This window comes from Poecilia formosa, unplaced genomic scaffold (assembly GCF_000485575.1).
Source record: "Poecilia formosa unplaced genomic scaffold, Poecilia_formosa-5.1.2 Scaffold3, whole genome shotgun sequence".
In the NCBI taxonomy this organism is placed as follows: domain Eukaryota; kingdom Metazoa; phylum Chordata; class Actinopteri; order Cyprinodontiformes; family Poeciliidae; genus Poecilia; species Poecilia formosa.
In genome coordinates this window covers 442,395-469,713 of record NW_006799942.1, presented here as the reverse complement: position 1 = coordinate 469,713, position 27,319 = coordinate 442,395, and the positions used below count along the sequence as shown (strand labels likewise).

Sequence of the window (27,319 nt, the reverse complement as noted above, 5' to 3'; positions counted from 1 at the left end):
ATCCTGGGTTTATTTCGAGATGATTGATAAGAGTCAATTTAAATTATTTTATGATAGTGGGGGAAAATATCTACAGCTATATTTTACCGTATGTATTAAAAGTGTTTATTGTTAAATTACAATTAATTTCTTCATTTTTTTTTTTTAGATTTGAGATGATTTTTTTACATAAACAACTGGCTTTGTTCCTGACTGTATTTCTGCTGAGAAGCCAAGCCGTGGCTGAAAAGCGAGGTAGGAAATGTGATCAATAACCACAAGTTATGCTACAACAGTGAATGTTTTCAGCTAACACAATTATAGCAAAGTGTTTGTGGCGTCTCTAAAAATAGAAGTCTGTTTCAGTACTTCAGTTCGTTAACAGTAAGGTCACCGTCTGCGAGGCTGAACTCAAACACATGAGGAAGCTACAGCTTCAGCTGTAAACATGTCATAATAATCCAAAGCAAACACACACATGTGAAATGTGAATGGTGATTCTGGAAACCAACATGGGAACACTCTGTGTGTGTTCAAGTAAATTATTTACTGACTTTTAGTTTGTTCAAGTTTCTGCATGTACATTTTTTGCTTATTTTTCTGCACAGAAATTTATGAAGATACACGACTTTGTTTGCATTTGTTTGCTTTTCTCAAATACCAATGCAAACAATTCAGATTATAAACTAATCAGATTAAGACTTGGGTAAGCAAGACAATCTAAGAAGTAAACTCAGGGTAGCATAACTATTTATTATATGAACTTCAAAACAAAAAACCTGTATTTTCTCTTCTTTTTTATGCACTTCTTGTTACTGTGCACTATTTTATTTTTATATTTGTATCATGTTCGAATAAAATTTCATTTCATTTCAACTTCTTAAATACAAAAGCAAATTCCTATTTGTTGAATTTGACATTATGATTTTTTTTCCAGTAGTAACTTCTGCAACTCTCAAAAAATTTTTCCTGCTTATGGTCAGAATTCCTAAACATTTTTCATGACAAGACAATATACAAGTTAATATTTTCAGACTCAAATGTCTGAAACTTTCTTGATATTTCTTGGAATAAAGTCATGGACATTTCAGTGTAAAAAAATGTCCAATTTGCAGGTTCCACAAATAAATGAAACAACACATTGTTGAAATTGGCTTTCTGATTTTCAGAACAGAAGAAATGTTGATATATTTATTTTAATTTGTAAAAAAAATCCTAAAACAGCAGATTTAGTTATTTTTTTCTTCAAACATTTTAGAATGTTTTAGATCTGGTGTCCAGTAGAGAGATGATGCTAATTCACACTGATTCTAGAATCACACTGGGATAAATTGGTGAAAAATAAAGAACATAGAAAGACTGAGTAATAACATGAACATGTGATGCGTAAATTTAATATGCAGTTAAAACTAAAATGATTCAAACATCTGACAGATTTAGACCTGAATAATTTTGGCCAAATTGTTAATTAATGTGAAACGTCAGCATGAACTAAGAATTGACAGATATTTGTCCTTTAAAAATGGAAAAGGGAAAAAATTTGGAAAATATTCTAAGCTGTTCATACTCAAGATCTTAAAAGTAAAACCAAACTCCACATATTTAAACACTAAGTTGGAAACTGACAAGGTATTAAAACCTTAAAAACTTAACCTAAAAAGTGTTTAACAAACTATTTTGATCACAAAACATACAGAAATTGGCTGTGCTCTTTGAAATGAACATAAATGAAGAGATGAATATACAATTGACATAAATCTAAACTCTGAATCTGTTTGGACAAAGAAAAAGTCAATCAAAAACAGAGTCAGATGGTACAATTTGCTCATCCTTTGCCTACTTGGAACATGATGATGCGAAGGGACAAAGCCTTCTTCTTTCCTCAGCTTCCAGTGGAGATTCTGGTTTTAACAACAAATCCGTAAAGCAGACAAACATACTGCGTGTCGGCTTGTAAGACAATATGTCATTTAGTCATCAAATGAGGAAGAGACAAACAAGTGAGTGGAAATGGAAATAAGTCATTTGAATCAGGCAGTAAAGAGTTACAACCTTGAGACACCAAGATCCAAAGAGTCAGTCTCTGTGGGGAACAAAGAGACATCACGATAACACGACTCTCTCTTCAATGATAGAAACACCTGATGTACACAAACAAACAGACTAAACAGACAGGTTTTCTATGTTTTGTTACAAAAAGTCAAGAATCCCTATAATGTCTATGGTGACATTTATGTCATGACAAGGTGTAAGGATGCAAAAAGTTTCACTTTTACCATATTTTCATCTGACTGTCAGAGACGTCGCTCAGCCTGTGGGGGAAGGTGGCTGACCTGACTGGATCGAACCACTGGATCCTAAAGCCTCAGGTGTTCATCCCCGCCCTGCAGGAACTGACCGTCTGCCTTAACATGAAGCTGAAGAAGGTACTGCAGAGGAACAAACTGTTCTTTTAAACAGTATCCTGACTCATGACTTCATGATAACTAACTGATCACCTCTTGGTCAAGGGTTCCTCATTTTGGACAATCTTCATGTATCGTCATCCTGAGGTTCAGTATGAGGAGCTGGGGCTGGGCGGGAAGGACGGGCGCTTGGTGGTTTGGCTGTTTGGACAGGAATGGACCAGTCAGGACATCAACCTCCAGCTGTCGCAGTGGTACACCCTGTGCCTCACCTGGTCCCATACGAAGGACAGGCCTGCCCTCTACGTTAACGGGAGCCTAATTAACATGACAGCAGGTGAGCTTTGCTTTGCTTTGAATGATAAAACTGATTCACTGTTGCAGTTTTTGTCTGAGAGCAACTTTTCTGATTGCTCTCCTCTGTTTTTGCTTTCAGCTCACACAAACATCCCTCCATCGCTGTGCTGCCAGCTGGCCCCAAATGGATCTCTCACACTCGGGGTCGGACACACCATCAACAATGGGAATGTCGAGATCATTCGGTACAGCGGCATGTTGGGGAAAATTTCCCTGTTTCGAATATGGGGGAAAGAACGAAGCAAAGAGGAAGTGACATCACAGAGATGCACAGAGGGGGATCTGGTGAAGTGGATGAGGGACAACTGGGACACGGTGAACTGTGACCCGATCTGTGACACCAGCCTGCAATGTGGTGAGTTTGTTTCTCCTAACTGAATCTGAATAGGTTGTTATGTCAGAATCATTTACAGCTTTTTCCGGTCTCATCTCCTTTAGATTCATATCCACTGCTCTCAGATTAAAGCCTGCCAAGATGTGCTTTATTTAACATATATAAAAGCCTTTCTACAATCAATGACAAAATGTACAGAAGCGTATGATAACAGCGCCCTCAACACAAATTGGCAACTAGCCTATCGTCTTCCCTTGTGATACATTCTTACATTTTTAACTAGAAGGTTTTCTTCTTCCTCTCCCTAAAGGTCAGATTAGTGATGCAGCTCGTTGAACTACTTCTATATTTTTACTTAGATAAAAGTAAACAGTAGCCATCTAAGAAATTACTCAAGTAAAGGTAAAAAAGTATTTGGTAAAAAGTTGACTCATGTAATGAGTTACTGATCAAATTATCAATAATTTAATTTTGAAAAATTACATAATCAGAGGGACCAAAATGTAAAGTTGAGTGGAAATTTTGGTAATTTAAGGATGAAAATGACAATAATTCATTTAAGTAACAAAAAATAATAAAATCAGGCAAAATATGTTTTTTTCCAAATCAGTTTCTATCAATAAAAAAAACTTGTGAAACTTTAACAAAAACTATAGGTGTGTGTCTGTGTTTTGGTTAAAACATGTTTGTTTTTCATTCAGTGGTTTGAGAATCCAGACATTTTACTCAAATAAGAGCAGAAATATTTCATCACAAAATTACTCAAATAAAAGCAAAATGTACAGCATAGTGAAATTGCTCCTAAAGTACTTTTTTTCCCCTCAAAGTGTTAGTCAAGTAAATGTAACTGAGTAAAAGTAACTAGTTACTACCCAACTCTGCTTTCCATAAGTAATATATGAATTTAACAGTACTCCATGAGATTTTTAAAGTTTATTTTGTGGTATCTGAGTTAAAAAGGCAGTGAAAGATACCCTTTTCAGATTGTCAATTGTAAAAGAAAAATATGTTAATTCTTTTAATTTTATTTTTATGTTACTCAAATAAAGATCGAAGTAATTTACATTGAAATTTCTTCTTTTAATGCAACAAACTGTAAAAAAAGGTGAAGGTGTATGAATACTTTTGCAGGGCAAGGTGCCACTTCACCAGAGCTGGGAATAACAGCGGACAGTGTTGTTGACGTCCGTTTTAGTTTGTGTGGTTTTAGTTTGTCTCACTGACTCTGAGGTTCAAAGTAAAGACGAGGAACAGCTAGTTTAACAGTTTGTAACCTAATTTCCTGACTTTTATACAGAACAAACACAAGTTTGTCATAAAAAAAAGTAATAAAATGAATCTGAGATATGTTAAACAAAACGCTTGTAAACTTTTGGGATTTACACTCGTATATAAAGTTTTATGTGTGAAACTATACTGTATATAAAGTGTAGGTGTGTTTTCATCTAAATTTCTTTTTACCTAACTAGAGGTTTATATTTTGGCAGAATGGTCCTTTTATGAGGTGAATCTCCAGTTTGTGATCATGCGCAACGACAAAAACACGACTGAGCATTACACAGCCAGAGACATCGCACATCGCTGGGTAAGGAGAGCAAACATCATCTCTGTCTTTACAAGTTTTACTGCATATTATGCAAGCAAATCTGAACTGACCTTTTCAGGATGTGACCAATAGTTTTGCTAAAGCTAAAATGTGTTAAAGATTAGATGCACTAACAGAAATATACAGAAGTCATGACTGATGTTTGCATAGATTAATTTAAGGGGTTTGTAGTTTGTTTTAGAATATTTTCTCCTTGTTCAACTGCAAAGAACCACAAGGTAAAACAATATTTTTGGTTATGTTTGTTGATCCTGCAGCTCAGACACGTTTTACCGACTGAAATCTATTTATACAGAGTGTCTGTGTTTGAAGTAATCAGGTAAGGGAAAAAATTATCTGAGTTTACAACTTCAATATATTACATACTTCCAATAAAACTCCTTTGGTTTATGCTACTTAAACTCTGCTTTACAGTGGAGCTACTGAACTGTAAGCAAAGTTTCTGTGATCTCTCATGCAGATCTGACACAGAGGAACACATAAAAACGCCTTATGAAGACGGGCTGGTAAACACACAGCAAATTTAATACAAAACAATCCACATTAACTTCAAATGACTTTTTGTGATATGTCAGTTGATACGCCGCATCCCCTCTTAATACTGGCTAATGTAAAGTCAGTTTTACAGTAATACAACAAATGCAAGAAAAATAACCAAAACTTTTAAAATAAAATCTAAAATGTGTGTTTCTTCTGCTCCAGATGCCATGGGCTCCTGAAAATATTTCCAGGTAAAATCCATGTTTATTTAATACTTTTAATGAACAAACATTGCTATGCAACAGTACAGATTGTACTGATCAGAATATTTTGACCAGGGCCGTTACATATAAGCAAATACTTTACAATTAACCCTCAAACTAAACTAAAACGATTATATTAAGAGTCATCACTTGTGATCATATTTGAGATAACTTGGGTCATTTTTTGGCTGTGAATGGCACAAATTAAAGAAATTTAAGATATAGATGTGAAGTGCAGAGTATGTTGAGATTTCTTTTCAGGCTTTCCTACAGTTGTCTGTAGAAACCCCGTTAACTCTCTTCCCGCCCTGCAGGTTCCGCTGCCTTGTTTACATCAGCGTCATCCCGAAGTGGGATGTTGCGGCTGTTCAAAAAGAAATGTGCACTGACCTTTCAAACACCTACACTGACCCCAGCAGTCTGCTGCGGCTCCTAGCTGACACCAGCTCCATCTACACCACCCCTGTTGGTAGGAAAGAGATCTCAGTAGTAGCAGGATAATACAAGAAACCTTCAAAATATCTGATGAATGGCTTCCTTTCCAGAACGTTTTTCCATGACGACAATCAGCCCTCAGGTTGTCATGACAACGTCTTCTCCTGTCACAACCTCCACCTTTAAAACCACCATGACATCCTCTGCTTTCACCCAATTAACAACTCTGGAAACATCGACCATCAGCACAACTTCTGATACCAAAGAAACCACAACCAACACCGTCACCAGAACCCCTGGAAACATCTCTGGTCGGTCTGGTAGCACCTTCCGCAGTTCTGTTTTCTCTACATCCTGAGGAAAGCTTCTGATTCGTCTCAATCCTCTTAGCAGAACTTTACTTTGAAGTCCAAGTGAACATCTCCATAACGGGAAACTGTGACCCACAGCAGATCCTTCCCTACTGGGTACGTCTCAAAAACACAGCCAAAATCTTATTTAAACAAATCAATCTCCAGGATGAATATTACATTTTTCATTTCAGCTTAACATGAGTCTGCCTGATGACTTAATGATGGTGCTGGATCTGCAGCTGCTCCCCAAAACAGAAAGGTGTGTTTTATGAGAGGAAACCATCACAACATCGTTTAAGAACATTTATAGAAACTGTCAGAAATAAGATAAAATCTCTCACTGTTTCAGACGTCATCCTGAAAGGAAACATGACTCAAATCAAGTAAGTAAATAAACCTGTTTAAATCCAATATTTGCAGAAAAATTCAAATAAAAATTCTTTATTGGTTTGCAAACGTACACAACAAAGCTTATAAAAAATAACTTTAAAGTACGTCCATGTTCCAGGGAGAAATGTACAACCGCTTGTCATCATCATAAATTTATGGCCTTGAATGATTTATTTGTTTGTTTAGGGTTGAACTGATAACAGAGCATACAAGCACAAGGATAAAAAAAAAACAAGAAATGGATTTACAAGTTTGAATTGTAAATTATGTCTAATCCAAACAGATTCAAAATTAGACTTACAAGTAGGGATATGAATAAATCCCTATTTATTTAGTGAAAGTCCATCAGTAACTTGAAAAAATTAACACAGACTTTTTTGATTGATATGATTCATGATTCAAGGTTTACACTTAAAGAAATCAATTTAATTTGACCAACATGTTTCTGGTCAGAAATCATAAGACAGGTTTGGTTGCAATCATGCCAATAAATTCACTGATTATTGAAAAGTTTACAAACACATTTTGACATTATTTAAAAAAATTGAAAAGTAAATAAAAATGGATTAATGATACTTAACATTTCTTTATTATGTTTTTAGAGACGCCTGTCCAATTTATTGTCAGAAACAAACTATTTGGTTGTGTTTAAGTGATCTTAAATATAATTCTGCCAGGATTATGAATCTGTTTGGACTTAAAACGCAAAAGAAAGTCCTTTGCTTTTATAATCTTACCCAATTTGAGCAATGCAATAGTACCTCTAATAGGAAAATAGCCCCACATTATGATGCTGCCACTGCCATACTTGGTAGTTAGTTCAAATGTTTTTTCAGGTCTGAAAGCATCATCTTCACTCCACCAAACATTCAACTTGTCATCGTGGCTAAAAGACTGAATGTGTTTGAGAAGCAACTTGTTAAAGGACATTAGAGAGAATCATAGCTGAATGTATATATTTATCATTTTTAATTTCATGTGTACAGGAAGTCCAAAAATGTCATCTTTAAAAATGTTGTGCTATGATTCCATAACAGAAAGAGAGCAGTTCAAATGAATCATTAGAAGCTAAGAACGAACATTTAATTTTGACTGCATATTATAAATGTCTGAGCAGTTACAACTGCTGTGTATTTTCTTTAAACATTTTTTTCTTATTTTTCACCAGGTGTTGACAGATGAAGTCTCGAGGTACTGCTTGTTCAAAATCGATGTTGTGCAATAAAACGTTTCAAACTAAGTTAAGTGCAGCATAAAAATGCACATCTTTATTTGTGCATATTAGATAACTTCCATTCAGTTTTAAATCTTTTTTTTCTTTTTTTAAATCTCAAAATGTGTAAACATTTTATAAGCACTTACATTCTGCTCTTCTTTTCACGTTAATTCTTTAGATCTTTGCAGCTCATTGTTACGTCTTTCTGTCTGCAGAGAGAGCTTCGTTTTCCAGGTCCAAGTTTTGACGCACTTAGTCCAACAGGAAATTGAAAACCAAATACGGGACTGTCTCCAGAGTCCCTATGACAATGGGTTGTTCTCCATAACAGCAGACGACATAAAGATATGTCTCATATGTAAGTACAGCTGAGGTCCACACACCTTCATAACCAGCTGAAAAGCTGAAACTCTCTTACTAAATGTATGTTTCCCTTTTAGCGGTTATTCAGTGTGCTGCTGAAGCCCAGCAGACCCTAAAAGGCCTGTTCATGTGGCCTGACACTGCAGGAGGACAAAATGCTACATATCCATGCCCCAAAGACCCTCAGTACTCTGCAACCCGACTTTGGTGAGACCTCTCAGTATGAAGGGCTTCTGTGGTTTTTAAAAACGGATCACATGCTGCCTGTGCATTACTTACATCAGCAACCTTTTAGATGAAGGAGAAAACTGAAAATATACACAAATTCAAAAGAATCATGAGCTAAAAAACTTAATTTGAAAAATGCTGCTGATTGTTGTTAAAGTTGGATGTTATTTTGAAGCATAAATCCTTTCAGCAACATCAATATAAATCTTAATGGAGCACAAAACTGGAGCATCAATAACATCAGAGTGCTGCCTCACAGAAACATCTGTTTGTCTTTCTGATATTTACAGATGATATCAAATAATTGACTCATTCATTTAGCTGAACAACTACCACCATTAATTTAATGCATCAACAAGTATAGGCCTATCTGAGTATCGATTATCTCTATTTGTACATATTTGCTCTGTTTTGTCCATGTTTTATGTTGACTCAGTGCCACAGATTTTACTAATGGCTCTGTTGTAAAAGATAATAAAGGGGAAAGTTAAATGATTTTCAGATTAAGCTTTCCATTTTTATATTCCCATTCACATTAGGGCAGTTGGAAACAGACTGTAGATGAAATATGAGTATAACATCACAACAATATCTTTCTTTAGACAAACAACATATTCTAAACATCCTCAGAAAATAGAGGAAAACATTGAAATTTATTCTTTCTACTTGTGTTTTTAATTGGTAATGAGTCTTAAGTCTTATTTATTTATTTATTTTTTTACAGTAAACTGTCCCAGTGGACTCACTGGATGGAGCCAAACCTTGAAAACTGCCCTCTAGTGGTGGAAACTATCCCCGATCTGGATCATGTTGAAGTCACTCCTGGTCTGTTAACATTTATTTACATTCCTTTTTGTGTTCTTCATTTCTGTTATATAATTTTTAAAGTCTATTCAGTACTGAGTTTAAAAACATTCAGTTCAAATCATACAGTTAACGTTAAAACTAATTACAATAATATGCTTAAAAACTGCACTTTATCTATACATCTGTTTTTTTATTTTATCAGATCTACATACAAATTTGTTCAGTTTTTAAAGTGTTTCAAAGTCCTGACAGTCACATTATGTCCTGTTGCGTCATTTATTTCCAGAAAATGCATTTGACGTGTTGAAGATGATTATGGACTTAATGAGAAACCAGTCCAGTCTCATCTACAAAGAGCTGGTCACAGTCCTCAACAAGCTGAAGGACATCATCAGGGTCAGCGTTGTCACACCAGATCTTGGCCAAGCTCTGATCAACGCCATTTCCAACATACTGGAATCAGGCAGCAACCTGGGGGCGTTTACTAACACGTATGGACGTGATGCAGATTTAAGCATTCAAGTAAAACCTCAGCTACGCTCAAACGTGTCTAAATGTAAAATGTGTGATTACCTGCAGCATTCTGAACCTCACAGAGGAGGTGGGAGACAAAATGGTGGGTTACCAGGGCTCCTACACGCTTGGTGCTCGAGCTGTGGCTCTCTCAGTGGTGGACGTGGCTCCTGGACAGTTTAGCAGCCTGAGCTTTGGAGTTCTTTCTGATTGGTCCGGCAACAAGCCTGAGGTAGTGAAACACCTTTCAGATCAGAGAATTCAGAAGGTCTCAGTTATTGAGACGCCTGGTAGAGATAAGTCTGTTTTTAGTGGAACAAAATAATCCAATGATATGAAACAATGATGGGATTTTTTTCTATAACACACTAAGTGGTAATGTTGTAAAAAATATATTCTATTTATTAAATAAAGAAAAGCTATCCAAACAATCTGTGACTTCTAAATCACATAAAAAGTCCCACTTTTGAACTGTCCTAATATATTTTTTCCAAAGGTTTTTGCAATAATTCATAATTCATAATTATGAAGAGCCTTCATAATTACTATAATTATGAAGGGTCTTCATCACATCTTTACATCCAAACAGAAATGTGCAGAACCTAATTCATTTGAATGAACTTAAACTACAGAGTACTCTACATCCATCTAACGTCCAGTCTACTATAATTGAATTTGGTGCATCAGAATATCATATCCAATAAAGAAAAGATATTGTAAAACAAAGTCCATATTTAATAACTGAAAGGACTTTGCTTTCTAAATCTTTAAAGCACTATCACAGTTTTGATGCTTGATTCTCCAGTTGTTCAAAGTAAGCAGTAAATATGAAGATATTTATGAATGCAGTGTGACGTTAAGGATATTCTTTTCTGTGATGTAGATTTTTATTAACAGGTATCCGTCAGACGGCACGGTGGCTTTCATTTCCCTGCCGTCTGTCCTGCAGGACAACTTCCCACAAAATGCCCTGAGCCAGAACCAACCTAGAATCCAGTTTCAGTTCTACGCCAACCCACTACTCTTTAAGGTACACGATGCAGAAAACTGAATACTAGCAAAATGAAAAAATAATTTTGTTCAAACTGGCCTTTTGGAAAGTGGTTGATGTTTATTGTCTCCAGTATCAGGTGAATGAACAGGAGCCTTTCCTCAGCACCTTTGTGGTGTCAGCCAGTGTGTCCAACGCCAGCTCACCAATTAAAGACCTTCATGAAGAAGTTAAAGTCATGCTCCACCATCTGCAGTCTGGCCCGGTAGAAGAAACATATTAAAAACAACGTTACACCCTCCAGGAATGAATAAATGAGATTATCATGAGTTTTTTTTTTATATATACTTTCCAGCATGACAGACAAATGCAGTGTGTGTACTGGAACTTCAATAAAAACAGTAGGTCTTTTTTCAAATGGAAAATTTCATTATACTGAACAGAAATTGATTTAAAAAAAATACTGTTGACATCTAGACGGACACGGGGGCTGGGATGATCACGGCTGCTGAAAATATAACAGCACCCCTGATTACACCACATGTCTCTGCGATCATCTCACACACTTTGGAGTTCTTCTGGTACGAATCCTTTTTACAGATATTTTTATTTATAGAAAGCTCCGTTTCTTAGATGCCACAGGCAGAGCTAAAATGTGAAGATTTTAACATTTTAATCTTATAAGCGTTAAATCGTAGTAATATTTGCGGTTGTAAAAACCCAGTAAGGCAGCTAAGCTAAGATTTGGGCAGCAGAGGGCACTCAGAGTTTAGATTTTGGAAAATGAAAAGCAATGTTTGAACATTTTTTGATTTTTAAATGATTTTAAAACATAGTCCCAAAAAACTAAAACACAATCATTTCAAATCAAGCAAAAAATAAAAATAAAAAATAATAATAATATTGAGTTTCTTTCTTTTAAATAATATTGATGTGTCTAAATGGACACATTTTTGTTTTCTGCCAAACTAAAGTTTATAATTTAGTTCAGATACTGAGCAGAGCCTGCCAGATGTTTTCCCACTCATTATTATTTTATTGTGCTTTTACAACTGAAATGTACAATTTGAATTGAACACTAAGGCGAAAACCAACACTAGCACACAGCTGAGGTGGTGGCAGCATCATGCTGGGGGAAAGCATTTTTTTTCAATGGTGAAAAGGAAGCAGGATCTAAATGCAGATCAAGACTAAAAAATAAAAACCTGGTGGGAACAATTAGGACAGAGATTCAAGTTTCAGCAGCACAATAAACTGAGATAAACAGGAAGAGCTGCAGCAGTAAAACTCAAGACCCAAATCCAATTGAAAATCTACGGCAAGGCTTAAAAATGACTGTACAGACGATCTCTGAAACCAGCAGAGGCATCTAGTGAAGAAAATGTCTCTGTTCTCCAGGACGTGTCCAGGACTCAGCTGGACCCGCTCCATGAACAGATCCTGACTATCATCACGTATGTTGGCTGCGGCGTCTCCTCCCTGTTCTTAGGAATCACCATTCTGACGTACATGGCCTTTGAGTAAGTTGTGTCAAGATGAATAAAACATACTTTCAAACTATTCTACATTTTTCAGTGAGTTTATCTTCCCTTTCATAGTGGACATTTGTATTGTCTAATAAATGTCTGAATTGCAGGGCTGTAAGTAATTTTTAATCTGTCTCCTCTTCTTCTTTGACACTCATTTCCATTCTAGAAAGCTTCGTAGAGACTACCCCTCTCAGATCCTCATAAACCTCTCTTTGGCCCTGCTGGGATTGAACCTGATGTTTCTGGTCAACTCCTGGTTGTCCTCCTGGAGTGTTTACGGTCTCTGTGTGGCAGCAGCCTCCCTGCTGCACTACTTCCTCCTAGCATCCTTCACCTGGATGGGATTAGAGGCTGTCAACATGTACTTTGCCCTGGTTAAAGTCTTCAACGTCTATGTTCCTTCGTATATCCTCAAGTTTTGTGCTCTGGGATGGGGTAAGCTATAACTAAAGCTTAATTCCAATTAGTAGCTCAATAATTACTATTTAATTGCAAGGTGTTTTAAACGTCACTTGTTGGGGTTTTAACTCTTCGTCAGGTATTCCTCTGCTGATCTGCATCGTGGTTCTCGTTGTGAATCGGGATGCGTACGGTAGTTTCTCTGGGAACGCTGAGCACACTTTCCAACCTTTGGACAACTCTGATAACTTGTAAGATATCAGTCTGGTATCTACTTATCTTTCACAGTTTAATTTATTTTGAAGAACCTGTCTGAGTTACATACTGTAGCTGCAGAAAAAGTTTACGTTTCCTTTCATACTTATTTATTTAATATGTAAATTGTGGGACTAAACAAGCACATTGTCTGCAGTATTTCCTCCTCTGTCCTTTGCACCATAACATTTTGTCAATTTGTCAACAGCTGCTGGCTTCAAGATAATGTGACGTATTATGCGTCTGTGGTTGCCTACGCTGGGTTGATCTTTCTCTTCAACATCGGGGTAAATATCACATTTTATGCACACATTTTCAGTTGTGTTCAGAATAGATAATTATTGCAGAGCTGTTTGTTTTGAGAAGCCCTTAATCATACAAAACTATCAGAAAGTTCATAATTTAAATAGATATCAATAATACAGCCTGTTCTACAGCCAAAATGATCTTTTATTGTTTGAAATTGCACACGTTTTTCTGTAAGTTTAAAATGTTTTTATGGATCTCTCTTTAGGTCTTTGTGGTGGTTCTGATTCAGATCCGCCGCATGCGGCTCAACAGCCCGGCCGGGACCCGGAGAGGGGTGCTGCAGGACCTGAAGGGAGCCGCCAGTCTCACCTTCTTACTCGGGCTAACATGGACTGTAGGTTTCTTTACCTGGGCACCAGCAAGGGTAGTTCTGCTGTACCTGTTCGCCGGACTCAACACCCTGCAAGGTGAGTTCTGTTCTGCGCAGAGAAATTCAGACATTGGGTAAAACAGCTTTTGAACATGTCAGTGTTTCTCTTTGTTTACATGTCTAATGAGGTTTTTGACATAAAAGTCCCACCAGATGCTGGCAACAACACAAGAAATCAACACATTCAAAGAAATCTAAGCAAATCAGCCCACAAATAAAGTTATAGGTAAACAAAAAATGGAATTACACATGAGATGAATATACTTCCCATCAACCAGATTCTCTATACAAGAGACGTCTTAAGATTTCTCCCACAAAGTATTCAATCACCAATATTGGGAAGTTATTTATTATTTATCTCTCTGTCCTTTTATTTTTTTTTACACGCATCTTAATTTGCTTTGATTTCATTGTAGATTACTTGGGTTGTTGTCAATATGTGTCAATTTTAGGTCAATGGCCTCATTAGAAATAACTAAGCAGAGAAAAATCTAATTGTGCTCAAAACTTTTACTGATGAGTTGGAAAAAGCGATCAGCATGAGTATCATAAGTTTGATGGTTTATTTAAACAGGTCCTTTTTCTGGGTGATCTATGTAGACAAAGTTTACACTCTAAGTGCATACTTGGACTAGGCAGGCTTTGAGGGACGCAGTATGGTGGCTGTAGTTTTCCAGTGAACTCTTGAATCCGTGTCTTTTGTTCACCAGCTGACTGTGGATCACGATTCATTACAGACTTTCCAAAACCCATTTCTTCCAGGACTTTTTGTCTTCCTGTTCCACTGTCTGATGAAGGAGAATGTGAGAAAACAGTGGAGGATTCATCTTTGCTTTGGCCGATTTCGACTTGAGGAGCACTCTGGTACTGACACTCAACATAATACACTGGTTATGGTTTTATTTGACTGAATCGGTTTGTAGCTACTTGCATTGAACGGAGTTCCTATAAATTTTACATTTCGTACGAGTCAAATATTCACATTTTTCTGATGGATTTAGATCAAATTCTGGCCATCTACAATGTTGGAGCTCAATGTCGCCATCTTCTGCAAGATATCAAACACGGGTAAATCTGTGGGTCATTTCACAACATTTTTTGGTCATCTGTACTAATTTAGACAAACTATTTCAAACTGATTACACATGTAATGTCTGGATATAAATTCTTTAAGCCACTACTTGTAATTTATTTTACCTATTTTTATTGGAAAAAGAAATAAAAGTTTTGTTTTGCATGTAAACATCCCAGGTTAAAGATCATGACCTAAGGCCTACGGCTCAAATAATGTGTGAAATTCACTTTAGACATTTAAATGCAGCCCCAATTGTTTGACCCACAAATGCACTCCTTACAAATGTGGCACCATTATTTATTTATTTATTTATTTTTTACTTTTTGATAATGAAACATTTTTCCATATTCTGTGAGTTTTTTCCCCCCCATTTTCCGAGAGTTGGAAATCCATGCATTTAAATAATTTTTTTAAAAACTGGATAGGAATCCTGAAAGAAACGCAAGGCTTTATTCCAACTTGACTGTGTCTGGGATCTTTTTCTCATTTGTTTTTAGAGTGGAGCAATTCAGCATCAGTTCGAGTACTTGCGAAGCCCAAAGAGAAGTTTTTAAGAGCAGCGATTCCATCTGTCCGTTCTGTCAAGTCCAACTCCACAGACAGTACTTCAGCCTCTTCCGACTCCAGCCAGAGAGACTCACCCTGCAGGAGGCCAAACCTTGGTGAGCAAACCAAGCAGAATCTCTGGCAGCATGCAGCTAGTTTGGTAAATTGGATAAATTTGACTTTAAAAGCATAGGATAAGAAATGATGTGCCACAAGGTTTTCCTGGTGCTTCTGCAGCTGGAATCATATTTAAGGTCACTGCTTGAATTAATGACACTGCTCTGAAATTAAATAATTACAACCTTTTGTAATGAGGCAGACTTAAACCAAGCTAGAAGGACATGACTGTTGCTTCTCATGAAACACTTCCTTCTCAATTTGACAGTTCAATTTAAGCCAAACCCCCCTGGTGCACACGCCTAAGAGACATAAAAACGATCCCTTCCTCTCACCTCTAAATGGCTCATATGTTTAATTATCTTGTAGATCTTCTTGTGCACAGCCTGGTTCTTCCTCGAGCCCAGACCGGAGCCCCAGATACAGAATCTCTGAACCCGACATCTGGATAAACGACCAGCCACAGCAATAAAACAACCACCCAAAGTGCTAACCTGCACACATCCCATCATTTAGTCGCATCTCTCTGACAGAGGCAACAGATGTAAGCAGTGCACACAGCATCGGCTTCATTAGCTAATTTTTCCACACGGTTCTATTGTTAGTTTTGTTTCCGCTAAATATTGTAAAAGAGCCTGTAATTTCAAAGAGAGGAGCGGTTGCATCAGTACCAAGGAGGAGTTGGTTGCCAAGCAACTGGTGAGTGGAGTGATGGTGACAATGAACTGTGAAACATTTTGTGTAAAAGAAAAATGATAATAAAATCCAAAATTTAAGGTGACAGGTTTGTCCCCTATTTGTTTATTGCTCAATTTTTAAACGTTTTGATCATTTCTCAGTTGCTTTATGCACAAAATTTGTCAGTGGAGATTTTTAGGGCAGATTTGTTCTTGTGTAAAATCTGACACCTTTTGTTTGATTAGCATATGGTGGTTTCCAGATACTCATTTTAATGATTTCCCCCCTCTGAACGGTATTTTAACCACTGTCTCTGCCAATACATGTCTCTGTCTGTGTGTACACTATTAAACTTGGTGATGTTTATGTACAGAAAAATCTGCAATCAGTGACAAATTAAATTAAAATTCCATGAAACAAGACTAACATTCCTATTTCTTTTCTCTATTGTCTCAAGTTTTGCCTTGATATTTAAACAAATCCTCCGTTTATTACAGACTGTAGCAATGTAATCAATAGATTTTGTAAAGATGTAATTTTATAGGGATTACAAGCTTTGTGGTTACAGGTACATCTGATTCAATTAGAAAACAATCCAATTAAAATTCATTTTGCATAATTTTGCATTTTAGTTACAATAGCAGCAATAAAAGGGTTTAAGTTAAACATTTGTATTTTATGGCTCACACGTTCATGAGAAACACTGCTGTCTTGAACGTTGACTGGAAGCTAGTCACCAAAACCTCCACAAAAAAACTGGCTGCTCACAGAACGCTGCATTAAAGCAGTCTGCTGGAAAGTTGAGTGGAAGGAAAAAAAGTGTGATGGAAAAAGTCAGAGCACAGCAATGAATTTACCAGAGAACATTTAGAGGACTCTGACTCCACTGCTGACTAATTTTTTGTAGGAATTTCATTTCCCAGGAAAACTTGGATGCTGCTGACAGTCAGAAGTACCGATATCTGCTTTAATGACTGTGATATCACTGAGCTTGACTGACAGCAAACTCACCCTGACCTAAACCACACAGCCTGATGAGTCGAGAGGAATTTCAGACACCAGAGCAGCAACCAGTCTGGAGCTTCTGTAACACCTCAGCAGTCACACTGCATCAATGCAGCACTTCATGCAAAAAGACGACGGTGAATAAACGGTATTTTGTACCAACAGTTTTCAGAGAGCAAATAAATGCTTCAATGATTCCCTAATCAACTGAGCTGCAGCTGCATTTTGTTATGATGGAACCGTTTTCACAATTACAACCTTCAAAATATTTTAATATATTCGAATATTCAAAATTGAAAGTAAACGATCGAACATCTTTGTCATCCTGTCAGCTTTTCCTGCAGATCAACTGAGGAATAATGTTTCATTCCCGACACGGCAGAGAAAATCTTCCCCATTTTAAACCTGAGCCTTTAAGTAAAGCATTTCCACCCACAAATCAAGCAAACTGATTTCTTCTGCAAACAGTCGGCTCTTGTTTATTTTCCATAAACACCTACACAAACTGAAAGCTCCAGTGCCAAACAACCAAACAAAACAATTACTTTTCAAACTAACATGCAAATAAAAGCACTAAAAGAACAATAACTCCAATCTCGGGATGAGCTTCAATAAACTTCTAACCCCGTTTGTAGAGACGTGTTTAAGCGCTGAAGCAATCCACCAGCTTTTTTGAATTCCAAGGTCCGGCCTGGTTGCTCAGGAAGCGCTGCTTGATCAGATCTTTCACCGTCTGGTAGATGGTAGCTTCCACCTGTGGAAAAAGACCAACACAAAACATTCAGTGTCGTTTCAGATACCAGCTGGGAATCATATGAACAGCATATGAATCCTAAATACAATAGTACCAGTTTACAGTGTTGTGCTTTCCTGCCCTCACTTTTAAACTTTCCTTCAACTGTACTTATTTCCTAAAGACATTAAGTGAATTTTCAAACCATTAAAGCCATTCACTCCATTCATAATTGAACATTTTCAGCTAATGCACTTGAACAAAATTAAGTTTTCATTAACCTTTCTAAACCGGAACATGTCGCCGGCGACACATCCAAATTTGCAGTACCGTAATTCCGCCACACTTGGCGCTATCTGAAAAATTCTGAAAGGGGAGACGTTGCACTTTCCAGCCAATATCGGGTTAATACTGTAATTTCACAGCTGCAGCTGCAGAGAGTGAAATTAATCCAGGGGTCACTCGTTTAATAGACGGTAAATTGCGAAAATAACTTGCTGGATATTGAAAGTTCCAGTTGTTAAGGATAAATGGGTAAATATATCATCTCACAGGACATTTAAATAATTACTTAAAATTAAAATAAGGAAGAAATATATAGGCAGACATTTGAAATTCAGGCGTAAATGGGTTAAGGAGGAACTCTCCATTTCCCATTGACTAAAACTACACAAGATAAACCACAATTTATTTATTTTATGGCCGTAAAATGATCAAAAAACACAATCACTGTTAATGACGTCAAGTTTCAGTATAAATAAATAATTCTTATTATCACTTTTAATGACATCAGAATAGCAGCACAAAATCTGAGAGCAGTCCAGTCACCTTGACGCTGTGGTAGGTGGGCAGCTCCACCAGGTAGCTGTGCCCACCCAGCAGTGCAACTCGCTGGAAATAACTGTAGAGGGCTCTCTTGCAAAGTCTGCTGGTGAAGCTGGGCCCATTCACAGAAGGAGAGCTAGGAAACAAATTAGACCACAAGAAATATTAATATTTCCAGTCAGGTATTAGCAGAGCAGTAATAAGCTTGTTCTAATGCTGTTAGAGGACAGAGTGATGAAATGGGAGCTTGATTTTGCCTAAAGACTACAATCATAACTGCATTAAATGCAGTGTCACATTTAGGGCACAATTCTTAATGTCTTCAACCTCCATTTGAAAGAAAAATGCCTCTGCTCCAGCACATCGGGGTGTTGAAATACTTTTACAGTATTAAAGCGCCGTGTGGCGTTTCTCCAGCTGAATAAGAAAAGAGGAGGTTTCCTGCAGGCAGCACTTACTGTGGCTGGAAGAAATGAAGTGGAACCCAACGAGGAGACCATTATGACTTTTTTAAAACGTAGATAAGAATAAGAAACCGCAGCCATATATTAGAACAAACTCTAGTAGCAGAATACGGCAGGCCTACAATCTATAATAAGTTATTGGTTTTATTAGAACAGGTATTGAATATTTTTATTACAATGCATTTTCACTTATTTAATTTTTTCTATTATGCGTTATTGTGGTTATTATTTTCATCATAAATGTATATAATCTTCATTAACTATTTTGTTACATTTAGAATGTTCACATTGATATTTCTATTCACACTGTTAAATATTTAAAGTTTTATGCAACTATAGAAAAATAATGTATACCAAAAGTGTCCATACAATAAGTCATAAAATGTGGTCTCAAGAAAAAGTTTAAAAAGAAACAATGAACTGCTTTAGAGATGGTCCATCAGGATTTTACTGGATTAAATTCAGTTTTCTTTTGGTCCAAAAGGTCCCTAATACATTAACTCATTTGTCAAAACTCTGTCAGTCAATAATTAAATGTAAACGTACAAAAAACAAACAAACAAACAAACAAACCAAAGTAGTGAGGCAGGTCCCTACATACATATAGTGGCTAAATTAAAAAAATATTTATTTATTTCTTATTAAATAGAGTTTCACCAACTGTATTTTAAGAGTCTTTAAAACCATTATGAATAAAATTTACAACTTGTATCACAACAGACAAGTACAAAGCAAATCATTTTGTTTAGGAGACAAACTGTAAAATGTCTGGGGGTTTTGTGCAGCTCTTGGCAGCAGCTTTGTGCTTTCCACATGGCATATGGCTCTCTAAAGCCTTAACCCAATCAGTGCCAAACTCTTCTGCACAGGAAGCATCGAGCTTTGTATGGGTTGGCAACAGAAGTGAGCCAGTAGCAAGGATGAACATCAGCCAGCAGATAAATTTACACTTATCTATGAAAGATGCAAACAAACTAGCGAGCTAGCAAGCAATAGCAGCTTCTTAATAGTAGCTTTAACCGCCTCGAGTCAGTGAGTGAAGATGCCATTTTAAGGCTTTAATTTCAGATACTTTGTAAATTTTTTAAACATTTATACACAACAGAACAGATGAAGGTCATTAAATGGCAGCTAGGATTAATCGGTTTTGGTGCATTCAGGTGGTTTGGACTATGGTGGAGTATTCAAACTGCTAAACAAAGAGCAAATTGATAGATCTCCATCGCTGGTAAATTGACTGATGCATTACTTCTAAAAAAAGAAATTACAATTTTTTTTTTATTTTATGCAAAGAACACAAGATTTTACCAAGTATTTTGATCTAGTTTGTAGTTCAAACATCTTAGTACACTTTAAATAAAAATAACTAACTTACAAATAACCTTTAAGCAAGATTTAGGAGCTTTTTTTAAGTGAATAATTCCTTAACATTAATGAAAAAGTGTCATTTCCATTGGCAGATTATTGCACTTGTAACATGGGAAAAATGTCTTGTTATAAGTGAAATTACTAGACTAGAACTTGTTCACCAATATCAATCAATTATTTACTTAGGCAAGTTAGCTTAGACTTATTTCAACTGTACAGAGGTTTTTACACTAGAAACTAGACCAAAATTATGTGGTAAGGTTTTGTATTTTTGCAGGACATGAGATTCCCGGGGTTTGCTAGCGCCTCCTATTGGTGTCATCTCGAGGTTAACTGTAGAGCCTAATGGAGTAAAGCTGGACAAGCAGCAGAATAATGTGTGAGAAGTGGCCGATCCGGTTCTGTCAGTGGGAAGACGGCAGGCGCCGCGGGTCATACAGGACCAGTAAAACAAGTACAGCCTTCTGCCAACATCCACTAGCAGGTAGTAACTTCAGGAAGGAAAGCTACAGGAGAGCATTAATAATAACGTCACATTTCTTTTATCCAACGGTGAGAACAAAAAGACGACATCACCCTTCAACGACAACGCCTTTGCTGCTGTCCAGAACTTCGATGTCTTCATCTCCAAGACACCAGTTGATGCTGAGGTTGTCGTGCATCTGGGACGTCTCCGCCGGCCCCACATAGTCGCCGGGCAGGAAGAGGATGTCCTGTTTCTTGTAGGACAGAGGCAGAATCCCTTCCCATCCATCACCCAGTCGCTTGTTGGTGATGTCAGATACTTCCTCATTATAGATCCTCTGACCTCCTAAACAGAAGCAGGTCAGCTTTAAATGGAAAGACGACTAATCTAATAAATGCACAAGTCATCTTAACTTCTATGAAGAGGCTTTATTAAGAATTTGATGACTATATTCTACCTTGCAAATAACTTTGTTTGATTAGAATTAAAAGTTTACAAAATCCCATAAAATTAACTGTAGTTTGAGGTTGTAATGTGACAAAATTCAAGCTTGTGAATACTTTATGTGTCAATTTATAAAATCCTTTAAACTCATCAAACAGCAACACATTTTCATAAACCTTCACATGCAAAACGTACAAATAAAATGCATACAACCACATGTTTTAAATTAACTATAAAATATAAAGTTAAATGACTTTACCTAGCACTATGGTGGTGATGTAAAGCGGCTGAATGAAGTGGCTCAATAATGCGCCCTGAACTCCAATGACGGTCCAGCAACATAACTTATCACTGCCGGAGACGCAGCACACTTTGGCGCCCCACAGGCCCGGGTCCAGGTAAGCCACTGGCACCAGCAGGCCCTTGGCGTGGTACTGTAGTTTTAAATTGGTCCAACAGTTGTTCCCCGAGCTCCTAAACATCAAGTTACGTAATATTAGTCATTTAGAGGATCTTCAAAACAAGAGCAAATGATTTTCTGAATCACAAGTGCTGTCAGGTATTCATCTCCAATATGTCAAATTTCTAAAAGAATAATAAAAAAAAGATGAATGCTGAATAGTCAGCTTTACTTGAAGTAGAAGTTCTTAGCAGCTCCCTCAGGGCACCGGTTGGTGTAGAGATGGAGGCTGATTTTGGGTTTGAGCTGCAGCTGATGACTGTCGGTGCTGCTCTCAAAAATACAACTCTGCTTGGTTGTTGGATCGGCTTCAAAGAACAGCAAAAGCTGTTTGTATAGAAACCTGAACAGAAGCCAGAAAAAATATTTCTCCACAACAGAGTCTTGAATGAATCACATGCACTTATCAGCAGCAAAGTGAGCACTTTGATCTAGTCTGCCAGTCTGAGCTTCACTCCGAATATTAAAGAAATACATTGAAACATTTCAGGAGGACAGAAGGCTGGCAGGCTGGATGAAAAAGCTAAAAAGAGTAGATGGATCATAGAAAGCAAAATGGATAAAAAGGTAACAGAAGGACATATATACGATGGAAGGGTGGATAAATCTTTTACATAACAGGATAGGGGAAGGCTGTTTCCATCTTGAGCACTCTACCAATTCAACACTTAACAATGAGCTCTCTAAAGACTTGCATGAGACAATTATTAATTCACCAAAGGGGCATTTAGCACCTCAGGAGAGCCCTTCTGGCGATGATTATGGCGTGGCAGTCGTGGACCATCATGCCGCTGTAGGACAGCCAGCCGCTGCAGCACGAGCGGCCCGCTCCCATCGCCACGACCTTATACTGCTGACACGGACGACCTGCTGTATCCACGACCTCTGTGGAGAAGTTAAACGATTCGATAAGCGAGACATTTTTAATCATTAAATCCATAGTGTGCCGGAAGCTCACCACTTATCAGGACGAATGCTGCCATGTGACTTTTACAGCCGTAGAAATCTGGATACATTCTGAGGAGGACGTCGAACTTCTCGCTGCTTAACGCTGCCATGTGACTCTTGTGCCAGTCCATTTGCCAAACTATGAGAAAAGCCAAAGGTCTAAACTGTCAGGCATCATTACTGCCGAATAGGACTTTGACTGTACAGGTAGGACTAATGTAGAAATCTGCTGCTGCTAGTTCCTTTGAAATAAGTTATTAAAAAAATGCATCAGTGGAAAAGTTCTGGACAGGAACAGAGATGTGAGACAAAAGGACTCAAATGTGGTCAAGTTTACATTTTGAAAGTAGCGTCCAGTTCTTCACTCCCTTTAGGACAAAGAGACAAAGGCCAGCAGCTCTATAGACAAGCTGCAGATGACTGAACAACAGGTCACACTGACACTTCATTCGTTACTTCACTTCTACACAGACAGAACTCCACCTTCAGTCTCAGTACTCTCATATGTGGTTTGGAGATCCTTGAGCTGGTCCACTAGAAACTCTTCATCTGAGTCTGTGCTTGCAGTGGGAGACAAACCGCGGAGAGAGAAAACCGCTGCTTCTTCAAAATCTTCATCCTGAAACAAGGAAACCAAGCAAAAAGCTTCAGCCTTTATTCTTCTTTCTCTACAGTCGGTCAATAATGGCCATATGTGACGGATATTAAAATACTGAAGATTAACTTGTCCTGTGTGTGAATTAAGGTACTTCAAGATAAACTTAAAGCAACTGCAATATCCTCAGAAAAGATAAACAGAACTTTATTTGTAATGTTTTCTCCTTCCTGGCCAATTTTCTTCCTCTTTCACCTCTTTAAATTAAAATTTGATACCTTTTATAAGTTACATTTTCAAAATCTTTATGCTGATAGACATTTTTAAAAATAGAAAATCATTGCACATAATACTACAGTGATCAGTTTTATATGTTTGAGTTTCCATACTTTATTTTTAATCACACTTGTATTTTTAAATAAGATTCGTTATATCCCAGAACTCCACTTCAAACACAGCTTTAGAAATCTGGCAGCAGCTTTTAATGGTAATGGCTTTTTATTTCTGGTAGTATTCTCACTATAAAATATGTTCAAAACACCATTTAAATTTTGGCACAAACATCCTGAAAAAAAACCCCAAAAAACTGCCAAGCACAAAGTGTGTGGGTTAATTATGGTATTCAGTGTGACATTTTCTTTAGTCCTAAGAAGGAGAGTTGGTGTGATTGCTAAAATGAATTAGGATCAGAAGCTCGAGTTTCTATCTTTTCTTCAGGCACACCAAACGTTGGATGTGGTGAACTAGAGTCTGTAGTTTGTGACAAATTTTGTCTACATGCAGATTGATGTTTACATGTCTGTGTTTTCTTCTTTCTCTAAATGAAATATATCTTCATTCTGCATGAAATATATAAATATATTTGGACATTTGCTGTTCTGGAAGTCTTTCTCACTGATTTTTTAAAATTCGTTTTGTTTTTTTACCTCATTTTCCACGGACAAGTCATCAGAATCGAACAGATTTTTTCTGATGAGGATGGGAGATGTCTCGTTTGATCCGTCGTCACCTTCGCAAACATCAGACTCCTGTTTGTGGTTTGAGCCTCCTGCAGCAAGTGCATCATTTCTACGAAGCGAAAAGAATCAAAATGTTAAACCTCATGTTTTGTTTTGCTTGGTGAACTCACTAAAACTTTCAGGGAGATTTCCATTCCTTTTATAGTTTCAATTTTAAAAGGTAGACTTGAAACAAAAACAAGTTTAAAATACTCTTTTTTTTATATATATATATAAGTTAAGGAGCAAAACGTCAATCTGTCAAATCCGTATAAAAGTAAGAGTCGAACAATAATCAATGACCTCATTTCATGCAAATTGATTTCAGTAAATACAATAATTGCTTCAGTTGTTTTGGTTTCAGTTTAAATTATTTGTTAGAATATTAGCAAGATTAGGAAAACCTGAGAAGACAAGCATACATTCGCTGTATAAACTTTGCTCCTTTTTAGTACAAGTACTTTTTTACATACTACATTGCAAAACAAACAATAATTAACTGAACCATAATTAAAATGTGACGTCAACAAATATTTCCACCTCAACAAAGCAACAAAAGAGAAATGTACTCTTCATCTCATTACCTCAGTCCTGCTGTGCTGCCATGAACTGCTGCGTCCTCTGCCAGGTGGACTTCAGGAGGATGATGGTGCAAACCTGGCTCAAAGTCAGGTTTTAGGGACCTAAACATTGCACCACCGCCTCTTGGGCTGTATTTAAATAATTCTTGATCTGACATGTTTGTCAAGGAGCCTGAAGGAAATTGAACAACACTGGAGTTAGTGTTACGCATTTGAACAGCCAGAATAACAGACTAAATGATAAAACACTAGTTTCAAGAGTGGATTTTTAAAAATCGATTGTTGGACAGGACTGCCACTCTAAATAACATTTTTTAGCAAAGTGGATTTTCAAGAATCCCTGTTGATAGCCCAGAGAGAAAACTCCCTAAATTCCATTCAGCAGCTAATCTTTCACCTCCAATTTGCAAGAAAGCGGCAGAAAATGTTATTTTGGTCCAATAAAAACAGGCTTGATTTTCCTGGAGCTGAATGGGCCTTTTAAAAACAGCTTAATGCTCGCTTAGCTCTCCTTTGGAGGGGTTGTTCATTCATCAGCACGCTTTTATGGTCCTCCATTTAAAAATGAGCCTACCTTGGGTAGCACAGCTAAATTGCAACTGTTCAAACAACATTTTCACCAAATGATTTTAACATAAAATCACAAATATGAATTGAATGTTTATTTTCAGAAAGAAAAGGAAGGTAAGCACACGTACAAGTAAAAAACAAGAAAGAAGCAATAGACAGAAAAAGCAATCATGCAAGTTTATCAGGAAGGACAACTTTCAGTCAATTAATTACAGAAAACAAATTTTCAATAACATAATTTGTTTTTCTATCTGACTTGAAAACAAATTAAATATTTTCCAGACTGGTGAAGAGTGTGTACGATCCTGTATTAAAATCTTTTATTAGAGTTAGTAAAATGTGGGTTAAGGCCAAAAACTGACCAACATATCATACATTAATCAAGCAAGATTATTACATATTTTTCATTAAAGATAAAAATATAAATGTCAAAGCACATACTGGCATATGAAAACAATACTTACTTGCCGCAGTATTCCCTTAAACTCAGTACTTTTCTATCATGGTTGCTATTTTTGATCTGAACTTTATTAGCCAACTTCGGGCAGCTAGCCAAAACAAGCTGCAAGGACAAAAGCTAAAAGCTCAAATAAAAACTCACATATTTCGCCACTTCACATGTTAAACAAAACTACTAACTTTGTCTATGATTAAATGTTCGGGGTATTTTATCCCCACCAGTAAATGATTGAAGTTGCTCCCCGATGCTGCTAAGCTAACAAGCTAAATATTTCCGCCACAGAGGCACCGTTTATCTCTGACATTTAAAACGTAAAAGTCTGAATGACTCTGCAGTTTTTGCTAACTCTGAAACCTCTGGACATGCAGTTCAAATGTTACCTGGACAAATAAATGATTCCTCGACACTGAAAACAGGAGACGAGCCGCTTGTTTCTGCGAAGTTGCTGGTAGAAGGTCAAAATGGCAGCCTTACGGTACAGGAAGGAAACTGTTCATTAAACGTCATTCTTCGTTTAAAAACATTTCAAGTTTAACTTATTTTTATTAAAATGCCCGTCAGTCTCTGAATTTAAGATATTATATGCAGATCAATTGGGTACATCTGCATTTCCAACAGTTTACATCAATATAAAAAGACAAATACAGGTTCAAACATGAAATCAGATTGAGCCAATGTAATTCCTACATATTCAAATTACGTGGGTTGAACATTACACATAAAAGCTGAGTTAAATGTGTTTTTTCCCCACTCCCACAAAAAGTAAAGGAAATTAATTTCAAAATTGTGAATGATGTTTACTCTTGTAAAGACTTCTTGAAAAAGAAATACAAAAAAAGTGATATTCCTGCATGTTTTGTCTTGAAATAAAATATCTAAAATTTCAGTAATACTACAATTTATTCAACGTTGAGTTTGACATACGAAACTCATAGAACCAGACCCTGAAAGAGGTTTTCTGGTAACTTTATCTGTCAAATTTACCCTATCAACAAAAACGCCTAGAGAGAGACTTCCAGCATATTGGAAACCAGCAAAGATAAATCCCATTCAAGTAATATCGGTCTGTGGCTGGGTGTGCTCCTGCATGGCTGCACACTGGGATGTTATGTGATAGATCAGCACAAAGCAGAGCATAGTTGTGAAGATATGAAAAAATGAGAGAAGAATATCTTTGTGTTCAGCCTTCCTGAGTCAATTCATTATAGAGCAACTTTAGATACGACTGTAAGTCTTCTGTGGCTTGCCAATATTTATCCTCATCAAACTCCTCCTTCTAAGTCAGATTGGATAGGAAATGTCTATTGACAACAATATTAAAATCTTGCCACAGATTCTTGATTGAATTTAAGTCTGGACTTTGAGTAGACCCTTCCAACACATTTAAAATGCTTTGACATAATT

At 36.8% G+C, this 27,319-nt stretch overlaps 3 protein-coding genes across 3 annotated transcripts; 2 read left to right on the top strand and 1 right to left on the bottom strand.

The window, feature by feature from the left end:
* The first annotated feature begins 1,960 nt into the window (after positions 1–1,960).
* LOC103141857 (adhesion G-protein coupled receptor G4-like) lies at positions 1,961–11,003 on the top strand. The gene is made up of 21 exons (XM_016672842.1): positions 1,961–1,979; positions 2,278–2,405; positions 2,490–2,721; positions 2,821–3,096; positions 4,563–4,660; positions 4,939–5,000; positions 5,142–5,187; positions 5,384–5,412; positions 5,739–5,893; positions 5,970–6,170; positions 6,253–6,326; positions 6,404–6,471; positions 6,562–6,595; positions 7,771–7,793; positions 8,034–8,176; positions 8,259–8,388; positions 9,134–9,234; positions 9,503–9,707; positions 9,796–9,961; positions 10,613–10,759; positions 10,854–11,003. Exons 1-21 carry the CDS (start codon positions 1,961–1,963, stop codon positions 11,001–11,003), a joined length of 2,487 nt encoding a protein of 828 aa, XP_016528328.1.
* Positions 9,802–16,318, top strand: LOC107836897 (G-protein coupled receptor 126-like). Its single transcript, XM_016674428.1, has 13 exons — positions 9,802–9,961; positions 10,613–10,759; positions 10,854–10,985; positions 11,076–11,121; positions 11,198–11,301; positions 12,119–12,240; positions 12,416–12,684; positions 12,788–12,899; positions 13,112–13,190; positions 13,418–13,619; positions 14,345–14,446; positions 15,155–15,319; positions 15,690–16,318. Exons 6-13 carry the CDS (start codon positions 12,230–12,232, stop codon positions 15,770–15,772), a joined length of 1,023 nt encoding a protein of 340 aa, XP_016529914.1. The 5' UTR covers positions 9,802–9,961; positions 10,613–10,759; positions 10,854–10,985; positions 11,076–11,121; positions 11,198–11,301; positions 12,119–12,229; the 3' UTR covers positions 15,773–16,318.
* Positions 16,319–17,455: 1,137 nt separating this feature from the next.
* Positions 17,456–26,598, bottom strand: adad2 (adenosine deaminase domain containing 2). Its single transcript, XM_007552954.1, has 11 exons — positions 26,296–26,598; positions 24,889–25,057; positions 24,233–24,374; positions 23,195–23,330; positions 22,722–22,850; positions 22,498–22,648; positions 21,936–22,106; positions 21,563–21,777; positions 20,970–21,204; positions 18,565–18,697; positions 17,456–17,757 (listed from the first exon to the last, which is right to left on the bottom strand). Exons 2-11 carry the CDS (start codon positions 25,041–25,043, stop codon positions 17,647–17,649), a joined length of 1,578 nt encoding a protein of 525 aa, XP_007553016.1. The 5' UTR covers positions 25,044–25,057; positions 26,296–26,598; the 3' UTR covers positions 17,456–17,646.
* Between the last annotated feature and the right edge of the window lie 721 nt (positions 26,599–27,319).

Bases quoted from the DNA above. Each gene is read 5' to 3' on its own strand.
- adad2 (XM_007552954.1), bottom strand. From the start codon at position 25,043: ATGTCAGATCAAGAATTATTTAAATACAGCCCAAGAGGCGGTGGTGCA. The intron at 23,331-24,232 runs GTAAAAAAACAA...TCCTTGTTTCAG, and splicing joins ACTTGTCCGTGGAAAATGAG to GATGAAGATTTTGAAGAAGC. The intron at 21,778-21,935 runs GTAAAGCTGACT...CTTGATGTTTAG, and splicing joins GCTAAGAACTTCTACTTCAA to GAGCTCGGGGAACAACTGTT.
- LOC103141857 (XM_016672842.1), top strand. The intron at 8,177-8,258 runs GTAAGTACAGCT...TTTCCCTTTTAG, and splicing joins CATAAAGATATGTCTCATAT to CGGTTATTCAGTGTGCTGCT. The intron at 9,708-9,795 runs GTATGGACGTGA...GATTACCTGCAG, and splicing joins CTGGGGGCGTTTACTAACAC to CATTCTGAACCTCACAGAGG.
- LOC107836897 (XM_016674428.1), top strand. The intron at 12,900-13,111 runs GTAAGATATCAG...ATTTGTCAACAG, and splicing joins TTGGACAACTCTGATAACTT to CTGCTGGCTTCAAGATAATG. The intron at 13,191-13,417 runs GTAAATATCACA...ATCTCTCTTTAG, and splicing joins TCTTTCTCTTCAACATCGGG to GTCTTTGTGGTGGTTCTGAT.